Below are 12,807 nucleotides of genomic sequence, written 5' to 3'. Positions count from 1 at the left end.
CTCAAGACCAAAGTGTTTAAGGGGATGTTTATGGAAACACCAGATAAGGAAAATCACAAGAAACACAGCCTGTGTAAGGTGCCTCTGAACTCATCAGAGGTCTGTACAGTTTATACCACAAAACTGAGTAGACTCACAAGGAATTTGTGACAAGTCTTCCAGTGTTATTGCAGTACATTGCCATTTTTATGGGTGGAAGCATGAAGATGAATATAATTCCTCTGTTACAGGCAAAACATCTGAGGCTTGGCATTTGAGAAAGATGTAGATGCTTCACTACATGTCACAGCATTAGATTTAATTACCATGTCACAAAATATGGTAAACTGAATGTGCTGCTTACAGTGAGCTGGTGAAGAGTGGGAGAATTTGGCACAAGAAAGAAATAATTTGGATGAAAAAGTGAGTAATTGTAGAGCTCCCACACAAAACCATCCCAGATGTTCTGGGTAATTTCAGATCTTGTTGATACAGAAACCCATTTATTATCAGCCACGGGGAGGAGATTCTTTCCCTACAGCACTAGGGTGAAGCTATGGTTGTCTTGGCTGCATGACACTGAAGAGGTGGAGACAAAGCCATGCAAGGTTGGTTTGTTTGGGCTAATTTATTTTATTTTTGAGTTGTGGCACACACATTTCCCCCAGCCATCTTATAGTGTACAGGTTAAAGAGATTGTAGGATGATATTAAATGTCTTTTACAAAGACTACAGACTGCTCCTAGAAGGAGCTGGAAATGTGGGAATAAACAAGGAGGCTCCTGGATGATATTACTCCATCTGGTCTATGAAATATATAATGGTCTATGAAAAGGTCTATAGACTGAGTAGAGATAAACACAGTATGCTGAGATTATACAATAAAGTCAATACCAAAATACTACAGAGTGAATATCAAAGAGCCTTGAAATAAGGTGAAAGTTGGATAATTTGTGCAACTGCATTGTGTTCCCAAGTCACAGGTTTCAGCAGAAGCATGTACACACCATTCTGCCCCAGAACCCAGATTATTAAAACTGTTACCTTATTCACACCATCTGCCATTGCTTGCAGTGTTAACTCTCTAGGTCCATCCACAGTCTTCCCATTGTCAGTTGGTCCCCAGCTGGCACTATATATATCTATGACTTGAGGCATATGACTGATGGAGGAAGCCTCAATAATGTCTGTCATAAACGGCTGGTCGAGCATTCGAATACCTGCAGTTTTAATCAACATAAGCATGAAATATGCATTACCCAGCATAAAATGTAATCTCAGCACCTGAAGAAGGCCCACAGTTAGAGGTATTTTAAGTAACTGGCAGTTTCACCCATTCAGTAATTCTGCACTTGACATTCCCATTTCACCAGGGTGTGCTTACCCAGCAGGATGCCAGTGTTAAACACCTAGCCACCAAGGCAGCATGGCCCAAAAAGAGAAAGAACTTTATTGCTAGCTTTCTAATTACACAGTATTTTCCACCTACTCTTTGAGAACACTTTAAAAATACCAGAATTCAGCAATCTCAGAAATTCAGAGTTTAAATAATATCAATGGCATTTAAAATAATATTTTGTAAGCTAGCAAAAGAGAGTAAGGTCCCCCCCTCATCTAACATATATTCAGTTTTGTGTTCACATGTCATTAGTTTTCCAAGTAATTTTTCTATTTATTTTGGAGCCTGTCCAGAATATAATCAGAGGAGGGAAACATGCTACACAGCAATTTCCTGGAAAAATATCATTTTGTTAACATGCAGACACAATAGAAAAATATAGCATGTGGAGATAAAAACAAAACTAAAGCCCGCTTCCTTTAACCCATCCTGCAGGAGAAGTTAAGAGTTTATATGATGCAGTTGCAGGACATGTCCACTTCATAAAACCTCGAAGTGTTGACTCTAAGCAAGCCAGAGTGCAACAGACAGCAGTGCAAGCCCTTACATCCATCGTGCCCCACACATAAGACAATTTCCCTGATGGCCAAGTGCCACTTGGTCTCTGGATGAAACCAGAGTGACCAGAGATTCATTCCAAGCTTAATTTGTATACCTGAATTGAAGTTCAGCTTTTCCCAATGGTTTAGGACACAGATGGGGCAGAAATCAATATCACACTGCCAAACAGTGTGAATGGCATTAAGGGCCCTGATTTAGAAGCCAGTGGCTTTTCTATATTCAACAGAAAAACAGTGTGTCAAACATAAAGCTGGAAAAAAGGTGGTATAAATTTCAAATAGAAATCAAACCAAAGCTGGATGTTCTTGATGAGCTAACTCGAGATAGAAATGATGAAGCCAAACTCAGTGGCTGAGAATTTGTTTCCCATACTTATAAAATGCAGATCTGCACAGAAACCACTGTCCTGGTTTAAAAGACAGGTTTCTGCCAAGGAAGGCAGGAGCCCTTCCTTGAATAGAAAGATGACCCCCTCCCTCCAAATTATTGTAACTTTGAAATTATGGAGCCTCCAGGCAAAAATTATGGGGAAAGGAATAACAGTTCTTTACTAGAATATATATGTGTCACAAGACAGACAAAAAACAACAAAACAATACCAGAAGTTCCCCACTGAGTCAAACCATCAGCATGGACCCTCTCTCTGGAGAGAGGGGGGAGGTGGGGGGCCCAGAGGGTCTCTCCTGGTGAAGGCAGGTGCTGGAAACTCTCAGTCAGCTGGCAGGTCCTGCAAGCAGTGGGCTCACCAACGGGCAGCAAGGAGAATTCTACAGCAGCACCAAGCCCTCTGAGAAGTAACTCAAAACCACAACCATCTCCCCTCCAAGCTGGGTGAGGACTGGCAAAACCCCTTTCCCCCCTCCCATAACCATTTAAATGGCATGTCAAGGCACTTGGCTACCCCTTTTGTGGGTTTATCACTGTCCATTCACCATCTCCCTGGCAACAAACTGGAGGAAATTCCCTAAGAAGCCCAACCCTGAACAACCACAAAATTAATTAAATGACCCTGAGAAAAGTAGGGGAACAGGGGGGGAGCCAAAACATCTTCGAGGGAAAAAAGAGGTAAAAGAAAAAAAAACAAAACAAGTGATGCACTGGCAATCAACTTCCCGTTCATTCTGCAAACATGGGCTCTGAACCATGACAGCAGCAGACTGTCAGCTTTCATGGACTTCCAGTGGCATGGACCACACAGTGGTGTTGCCAATACACATTGTCCTCAGGCAGGGAAGGCTGGCTGGCACTTCCAAAAAACTTGAGGGGATTTTACTACAAGGTGGACAAACACAGAAGATTATTTGCAGGCTGTTGGTCATCAGAAAACATCTTCACACCCCTTGATTTTTAAGCAACCAGCTTGAAGTTGTAGAGTTATATGAATACTACAGACATGGTCCAGACAAAATCCCATGCCTCAATTCAGATTCCTTGAGGAGTAACTCTTGAAAGAATAAATTTTGTGGAATGTCCCATCCCTGAAGGAGAAGTTACCCTTACTGAAGAAAGGAGACATTCATTAGACCTGCCCAGCCAGTTACTCTCAGTGATATTTTTTGGGCAACAGCTTAGCAAACATTGCTTGGTGCCCTTCTCTGCTGGAGATTCAGCTTTCAGTCATGTAGGTGACAGATGAAATGTAGCCTTCCCCAGATTCTCCTGACACTACAGTGAAACAGGGACTGGCAAAGCAGACACTGTGGACCATCTCCAAGAAGCAATGGGTACGTCTGTGCTGATGCTCTGGTGTGGATCAGGGAAATTAAAGTGAAATTCATAAGCATCTGTCTCTGCCTGCTGTGCCTCAGTTGTAATCATGGAGCAGACTTAAGAGTGGGAAAACTGCATTTCTTCAGATTCAACTAAACTGATGTAAGGTGTCGAGAGCCTAATTCACTCCATGCACTGTATTCAGTATATATGTGCAGAGAAGAGGGTGTTAGAAATAAAAATACCCAACATACCCAAGGTGTGGATGCTGGGTACTAGGTACCACCTGTTTCATTCTCTGCATCTGCTCCTATCACTCCATAGCACTGTTAAAACAGAGGAAACCTACAACCAAAGAGATTTACAGTACTGCAGGTCCTGCCCTGTGAGAGCCTAAAGACTAAAAGCTGCATGAGATTTGCCTTTTCAAATGGTTTTTAAGTACAGCAAGAATGTATACTTCACCTCCTGCAAAATGAGACTTGCCACAAAAGATTACACAGCTACGCAGGGAAGAAGAACTGAAAATCAGTATACAAACAGGAGCTGGTATATGAAGGAGAAGAGCTGCTCTTTTGCACTGTCATTAAAGGGCCTATACAAGGCTCTTGACTGAAAAGGCAAAGCCATGGAAAAATTCCTCTCTCCAGCTACTGTGAAAAGCAATAAATACAGGGTCTGGTACCAATCTGCAGCCCTGTCCTGGGCAACACTCTCTGTCTCTGCAGGAGGAGTTCTGCCTGAAGCATGGTGAACCATTTACACCTTGGACTGCTACCATACCTGCCACTTTGGAGTTGTACGCCACTCCCACGCCGCAGATGTTGTTGTTGGCAGCAGCAGACACCTCTCCTGCACACCTTGTCCCGTGGCTGTGAAAAGGAAGGCAGAGAGAGCAGGTGATCCCCAGCTAATGCACATGCTGAGCTGAGCTGGATCACTGTGAGCTTGTTTTGCCTCCGTCAGCTCCCAGTGCTGCAGAGGAAAACCATTCCGTGGCAAACTGTTGAGTGCTGAATACTGGGATGAGCTCAGTATGCTTCCTGAAGCAGGGGATATCCAGTTCCCCCTCTGCAGGACGATGCTTGCTCCGAGGTTAACATGTATCCTTATACTGCATTTAATTATTAAGTTATTCAGGCCTTTTCCTTCTAGCATGTCAGACAGGTTCTGCCTCGTTACCAACTCTTAATAGAAACAGCTCCTGACAGAACAGTGTAAATATAAGATCGATATTAATTCCTTTATTTTTGTGGCTTGACAGTGTGACACCCATTACTTTGAACCTTATGGAACAAAGTCTGGTTGCCTTCTTGCTGTCTGAACATGTACAAGGAGCATATCCCTTCCCACAAAAGAAATGCTACAGGAAGAGGTGGGTGCAATACCAAGCTGGACTAGCAGAAGGGAGCCACAATGGTCACTGCACTCCTCAGCAGAAGAGCTGCAGCATGGCTGCCCAGGCCCAAAGCTGTGGGACCTAAGGCATGTACATCCCTCTCATTCAGTGCCTAATTCCCAAAAGAGTTGACAAGGTGCTCCAGCTCACAGAGCTACTGCTTTCTGCTCAAGTGGGAAAAGCCTCTGCTCTGATGCAAAGGTCCAGGTTTGGGCTGACGCATGGTATTTCAATAATATGTGGCATCTATGAAGGGCTTTCAACTCTTAACAGAGACTCTTTAACTGGCAGTGGTTCCTGCAGGAAGGGAGATTGCATTTTCCTTTCTCCTAACTCGTCATAGAAATTAAACTTAAGAGAAGAAAAATACAGACAACGTAACCTAGTTTTTAAAAAAAGCACAGCAGCAGGGAAAGTACTGAAACCTGTGCTGCTGCCAGGGTGGTTTTTAGTCTAAGATGTTGAATTCAATACATGAATCCATCCTACTGCTCACATCAATCCACTCTGCACATTGAAACTGTCATTGATCCTACAGCATGCTAAGGATTCATGCAATTCAAAACGCTGTATTATAAAGGTTATACTGAGTATCAGATTGACCATGGCAATGGGAGGCAACAAAACTGTTTTAATCACCTTTTTCTCTCTCTTTCCCTTTAAGGGTATCTGACAAAGGTAAGTGTAACATTAATAAAAAGGTAAGAAGCAACATATAATTTTTCCTGCTTTACTTGGGAGAATATATTTTTAGAGAAAGTTCCATAAAGAAAGATGACCGAAGATCTCATCCGCTTCCTTTTACAAAGGGGGCAGAGAAGTAAGCAATACAGATTTCTTATTCAAAAATTACAGAAATTGCTATCAATGAAGAAATAAGAAGATATTCCCTCATGTTCTCGCTCAAAGAATTGTGACAGAAACACAACCTTCATTGGTAGGTGCTATCAAGGCTAGGTATTCATTATCTAGTCACCCATGGGCCAGCTACAAGCCACAGAGAAGAATAAATGGCTTTGTTCAAAATCGGCTTGACTAATGCTGGGTTGTAAAACACCTGTGATGCTGTCAGATTACAGTGAGAAAAACTGTCCTTCCTAACAAAAAAGTTTTACCAGAAAGTCCCCTCCCTGTCCTGGCCTCTGCAGAGCAGTGGCCCACACAGTGGAGTCTTTAAACAGGCCTATTCCAGCATCTCAGAATTTCAATACTGTGCTGCTGACTAGAGAGAAAAAAAAAAAGTCCCTTATGAGTTAGTGGAAATGCATTTGGTTCAATTATTAATGGCAAATAGCAGACTTTTCCAACTCAGCCCTATTTGCTGTTCATGTATCATTGATAAACCCTTTGTGGTTTCTATGGAGTTATGTCACAGGAATAAATCACAGCCTTTCTCTACAGTGCTCACCTCTTCCCTACTTCAGTATTTAAAGCAAGGTGATAGAACACAAAAATATTTTCATCTGTAAACAAGCTACTTCAAAGGTAAACCATATATTAGCAAGTAGAGCACATTTTACATAAACTCTATGCAAGTGAAAACATTTTACATGAACAAACATGAAAAAGTAAGATGGGAGAAGTGGATTTAGCTTAAAAACAGTTTTGCATACTGTATTTTAAAAAATACCTATACTAGCTATGAAAATTTCACTCTGCTTTGTCTTTGAAAACAATTCTGCTTTAAAATCCACTGCTAATGGTACTGTGTGTGCCTCCCTGCTGACATATTTTTGAAAGTGCCAGAGGTGGCACAGATTTTTATTGAGGCTCCTTTTCATTTGCTTTGAAATGCTTCAGCAGACAGCAAAGGACAGGACCCATCCACCCTATCTTCAGCTGTTTGCAGGGGAGGACTATGAAGAGCTGCAAACTCAATAGCTGTGACTATTTGCCTTTCTTGACCACTTTAGCTGCTTGTATTGGGCAGCAATTAAACATGCAGAACTCAGATGGACACTTTTGCAGGACAAATGCAATCCCCTTTTCACTCACATGACATCATCAGCTTCTAAGCATTTGAGAATTCACAGAAGGGAAAGCATCCTCCTACTTTGGTTTGGATCCACAGCTAGTAAAGGATTCTTCTATCTGAAGAACATAGGTTTCCAAGATAGCAAATAAATTTTGCCCTGCTAACTCATTAGCTGAGTGAGAGAATATACAGAATACAAAGGCCATGGGAGTAGAGATAATGACTTAGATCAGACAGAAATTTGTAATCTCATTGCTCTGAGGTGGAGAGCTCAAGTTGTGCCTTCTGCATGCTCACAACATGAAATCAGAGGGTAGTATGGGACCCATCAATCACTAATTCCTATGGCTACCTCTTCACTGCAGAATGCAGTACATGCCAAGGTACCAAATGTGGTTCAGAAGGAGAGGATGTTCAAAACCAATCAATTCCCAAAGTGGTTCTTAAAAAACACTGAGTTCTCTGAGGCTGCCCTTTGTTTTGGGGAACAGGGCTTGATTCAAGCTCCTTCACTGCTCCCACTGCTCCTCAGGCTCAAACACAGCTCTGTTTGATGTTGCAACAAGTGTACACTCTCCTGCTGGGTCCCCAAGCTGTGGATCTGAACACAGTCAAACAGTGAGTACAGTAAACGTAAGAATAAACCCCTTGGCTTCCAAGCCATCTATTGGCCTCTGCCTGTAGCAGCAGCTGAACTGCCTAAAAGCAATGTCCTGCCTGAGGCACCACCCTTCCCTTCCCTTCCCTTCCCTTCCCTTCCCTTCCCTTCCCTTCCCTTCCCTTCCCTTCCCTTCCCTTCCCTTCCCTTCCCTTCCCTTCCCTTCCCTTCCCTTCCCTTCCCTTCCCTTCCCTTCCCTTCCCTTCCCTTCCCTTCCCTTCCCTTCCCTTCCCTTCCCTTCCCTTCCCTTCCCTTCCCTTCCCTTCCCTTCCCTTCCCTTCCCTTAACCATCCTGCATGGTTTTGTAGGCCAGTGGTTGTTAGATGGCAAGGCCAAAGGGATCCCAGCAGTCTTACAAAGCACCATATGGAAGGGGAATCTGTGCTTACAAGCAGAGCAGCTGTGATTAATGAAATATTCTGTGCAAAAACCTCTCCTATTTATTCTTAAAATCAAATGAACACATTGCACATACAGCTGTCAGCTCACAAAAGCCCCTTGGTGATCCGTCTTCTGCTTCTTGTTCCACAAATCACTTGAATTGCTCACATAGAAATGTATCCTTTATGGGAAAAGGGATATTATGCTATCCTATTTCAAGTCTGATCCTTCTGCGTGCATAAAATTCGATGGGATATACATCACTGGCTGTGCAAAATGGAGCCTTTATTTCAGGGTTCTCTCAATAGATTTTCCATGTAATCATGCCCTATCCAGATGCACCTGTGTAGCTACACGTAGGGACAGACAGACTGTCAAAGGCAGACAACTGTTACCTACCAGTAAAACTAACTGAGGAGTCAGAAGCCATGGCAAGAGTTTATATAGGAGTATGTCAGCTCAATTAACAGAATAGCAAAGAAATACACAGAGAAAAACAGTCACAGCTCCTCCTGGACAGAGAGGATATGGTGTACTGGTTTGCATCTTAACCTGCAGAAAACTGAGAATCTTGCATCTTAAAGCTTTCCTATATTGTGAAGGCAGGAAAGGGATGTTCCACTGAATGTGTTGCTCCTGTGATTTACCTTGCAAGACAGAAAATTCCCTGTCTTGCAAAAGAAATCTCAAGGTTCATAATATCATGGAGTGGTTTGGGTCGGAAGGAACTTTAAGGATCATCTAGCTCCAATCTCCCTGCCATGGGCAAGGATGCCACCCATGAGATGAGGCTGCTCAGGGCTCCATACAGCCTGGGCCTGAACACTTCCAAGGATGGATGTCCCATTATGACTAAGGTTCATTGACAAACAATGTTATAGTTCCTAACTATTAATTTTATTTTTTTTCTGAAAAGAAAGACCAATAAAGGAAATCTGCAAAGGCAATTTCTCCATCATTTTCCTCCTCCTCTTGCTGACCTGAGCTCCCCAGTCCCCCAAGAAATAAAGTATTGCAGTTCTCTGAAAACCAGAGTCATGTTGTTCTCTATTATTACATATTGGGTCATAGACTACAGTGCTTAAAGTTAGTCAGGGGCACCTGGGACTAGAAACAATAACCCCTGCCACATCTGGAATGCGTGGGGTCTATTCAAAGAGACTTTAGGATGTAACTTCCCTCCAGGGAGAGTTTACTTTGCAGAACAGGTAAGGATAGAAAACTGGTCCCACTATAAAATACTTGATAGCAGCAGAATCAGTGTTAATGGGACTTGGCAGAACATACTTAATTTTATAAAATTCCACACTGAAAACAACAAAAAGCTACCATTACACACTAAAGCTAAATTTAGTTTTCATCCTCTCCAGACCTAAGAGGTATCTGTCTCCTAAAAATATCCTTTGCATAAATAAAGCAAGAAAGTCAGCAGACCTTCACAAATTAAAGCCCTAGTCTTTCTCTGACTTTCCATTCACTAACTGGATTCATACTACTTTGAAAGTGTCAGGTGTCCTTTCTCAAAGTAAAGCAGAAATCCCATTGAGATCTTGCTTTAGCCGAAAAATTGCAGGACTACAGAGAAGGACATCACAGCTCATAACTCTGTTTAATCCATTCCTGTGTCTGAGGTGGAAGCACAGATGTTTCTTTGTTGTGTCATTCTGACAGAACTACAATGGATTTCTTTAGAAATAAAAACAAAAAACCCCATCCAAAACTGGGAGACCATCCAGTCATCCTAAGTCAGAGATGAAAACCACATCAAATGAGCCTGAAATATTTTTTGATAAGCACTCAGTCTGAGCCCTGAAATCTTTCAAAAGTTTTCAAATTCTCAGCACTACTGGCAACTTCTGTCCAAGGGACATTTGGAAATTTCACTGAAAAGAACCAAAATAATTTTTGCTAATCCAAGATAGAGCCTGCCATGGGACAGATACAGATCCCAGGACACATTTTGTACAAAACTGTCAAAATATGTTTCCATTCTACGTAAGAAAAAAAAAAAAAAAAGCCAATTAGTTTAGGGAAAGTCACACTTTCTAAAATCTTAAGCCTTTTCTTTTGGGCCATCCTTATTTATACCATATCTGGAAAACCAGTCCTTCTCCTACTGAAAATTGGTTAAGTTCAGAGCTAAGTTCAGAAGACACTGAAGAAGGAATGAAGTCTTGGGCAATCACTGTATATTCAGAAGTAACAAACAAGCACAGATGCACTGCTGATTCCAAGTTTATAAACACAACAGAACAGATTCCACTGTATGTGGATGTTAACTTCTCCAGCAGCTAGAAAAATGCTATTCCTGTACTGTCCTTAAATCAAGGTCATTCAGAATTTAACATAAGATCTAATTGTTTTTAAACTGGTCATTCTACACCCTGCTGCTGTTCTCACTTCTTTGCCTACAATATGATGAAAAGACATTTTTCCCCAGTCTTTCCTCTCTCCAGCTTACTCCCTTTAAATTTAGCCAGCAGATGGGAAGCCAGTTTATACAGGTTTGGATTACTGGAATGTCCTAGGACAGCTGACAAAAAGGTATGTAGCCATCACTTATCCAAACAATCTAAAAATGTATTCTTCTGAGCAGCAACTTCATTTATAAACTATAAACCTTAAAAAATGACGTAAGTAATCTCTAATTTTCAAGCAGTAGTGAGACTACAGTGCCAATTCTGTGATGATTGAATTTAACAGAAAACAGATATTTCACAAAGATGGAGAATTTCTTACACAAGCCAATGTGAAGGGCAGGCTGCCCAAAATCCATTTACCTGTTAAACCAGTCATCTGTATAGCGGGGATACGGGTAGGGATCATTGCTGCTGAAGTCGTAGCTGGCTTTGGCATTCTGCAAAACACAAGAAACAAAGAAAATCAGCAGAAGAACAGACATGCAGGGAAAAGTGAAACACAAATTGAATGAGAAGCTGAGAATCAATAGAAAATTTTGCCCTCTTCATTCTGCGAGATGTGTCTGGACAGAAACCAGTCCCTGTTGTGCTGTGCCATTCCCCATTTTCCATACCAGCAAGCCTGGGGAACGATGTTTTCTGGTATGCAAAGCCTCCTGTAAACTAGTGTGGTTAATTGTGAGGTGGTGCGAAAGCTCAGGTCACTACTGAGGGACTGTTTATCAACACTTACAAGAGTATTCAGGTATTAAACTACCTGGTGTGGCAAAGCAAAGGTTAAATCCTATTTTCCAAACAGTGGTGGAAGTGATAAGACACATGGGTCTTCCACAAAAGACATATTTTATAAACCCCATTTGTGGTACTACAACAGTAGATTTCTAAAAGCACTTCAACGCCTAAGAATATAAATTTCTCAAAATTCAACTGTGAAAACTGCATTAATGGCCAGCACATATGCCTGAAAATCTCTTTGCATATTTTCTCATTCCTTTAGTTGTCTGAACAGCTTCACACATGTGGCTTTCAGGCACTTTTCTAAATGTCATCCTATGTCTCTGCTTTCCATATAAATCTAATTTATTCCCGATTTGTTCTATCAGCAGTTAAGGACACTCAGCAACTTTTTGATCTGAAGCAAATAAAAAGTTTCAGAAAGTCAAGTGCCATCTTCTTTTTTCTCTCTTAATGAAAAAAATAAAGCGTGACTGAACATTAGGCTTTTAAAAATATTTAGCAGTTTCCTCTCAAGTGTATGTTCATTGAGTTTATGTTTTAATAATCATCCTAATCAAGAAACAGAATTATGTTAATTCTTAATTAATGTGTACTTGTATTCCTTTTAAGATTTGGCTGAGCATGCTCTTGAAGATAATTTGAGACTTGTGCATGAATAGCTTTGCTCCTAAAAACATTCCCATTCATCTGATTCTCAGTTCCTGGGATACAGGAATAGATGGTCCATTGGTAGCAACCAAGCCCTTGAGTTTTGGATTCAAACCCTTAAACTCCCAAAAACTTGTTCCAGAATGAAATGAGCACAACATTGTCCTTGATACTTGAAGGGCAAAACTAAGTATCTTTCAAGTTATTGTACAGTGGGGTTTTTTTGGGTGGTCATTTCAAAGGCGGGTTGCTTATATTCAGCACAGATAGTAAATATTTTGCAGCATTTGAACGGAGCAGAGATTTTCAGAATGGCTCACAAATTGCTTGATGCTGTCATTCTGCTCAGAGATGAATCCCTTTTTGAGATCCTTATGGATCTCTCCATGTCTCCACACAAAGGACCTGATTTTCAGTCTGAAGGTGCCTTCCAATCATGTCAGCTATAGCCACAAATTCTCAATGCTTCTAAGTCTTTGTGCCCAGATGTCTGATTAATTTGCTTCTTTTAGTTACCACAACTGCTTATACTTATAGCACTTTGAATGCCATAGGTTTGCATGAGCTAAGAGCAAACAGAACATCACTTTTCAGCCAGGGAAAAAAGGGAATTTGACAGTTGCCTATAATTCATGAGTAATACAGAGAAGGTGGACAAGGAGTTATTTTTTACTACTTCTCATAATTCAAAAAATTGAAATAACTGAGGAGGAGGCTTAAAAACAGCAGAAAATAAGTACTTTTCCACAGAACATGTAACGAATTACAAAATTCACTGTCACGTACATACCGCACAGAGATATTGCCAACTTCATATTCACTCAGAACTTTTGCTTCCACTCTAAAAATATTGTACAAATGAAATTTAAACCCAGCCATGTGTCAACTGTGGTTTTTTTTTCCCATCTGGAAGAGATGCAGTTCTACTTGTCTTGATTT

The 12,807-nt window shown here is 41.2% G+C and overlaps 1 protein-coding gene across 1 annotated transcript in view; it reads right to left on the bottom strand.

Annotated features, from left to right (window-relative positions):
- Positions 1-12,807, bottom strand: part of PCSK2 (proprotein convertase subtilisin/kexin type 2) — a 100,963-nt gene that overhangs the window by 19,739 nt on the left and 68,417 nt on the right. Inside the window, exons 6-8 of the mRNA XM_062489453.1 lie at positions 10,843-10,919; positions 4,433-4,521; positions 1,024-1,199 (exon numbers count right to left, since the gene is read on the bottom strand). Coding sequence (XP_062345437.1) covers positions 1,024-1,199; positions 4,433-4,521; positions 10,843-10,919 — 342 coding nt within the window. The remainder of the gene's footprint in view (positions 1-1,023; positions 1,200-4,432; positions 4,522-10,842; positions 10,920-12,807) is intronic.

Source organism: Cinclus cinclus, chromosome 3 (genome assembly GCF_963662255.1).
Source record: "Cinclus cinclus chromosome 3, bCinCin1.1, whole genome shotgun sequence".
Lineage (NCBI taxonomy): Eukaryota > Metazoa > Chordata > Aves > Passeriformes > Cinclidae > Cinclus > Cinclus cinclus.
Note: the sequence above shows the minus strand (reverse complement) of the source record. Positions and strands in the feature narration are given on the sequence as shown.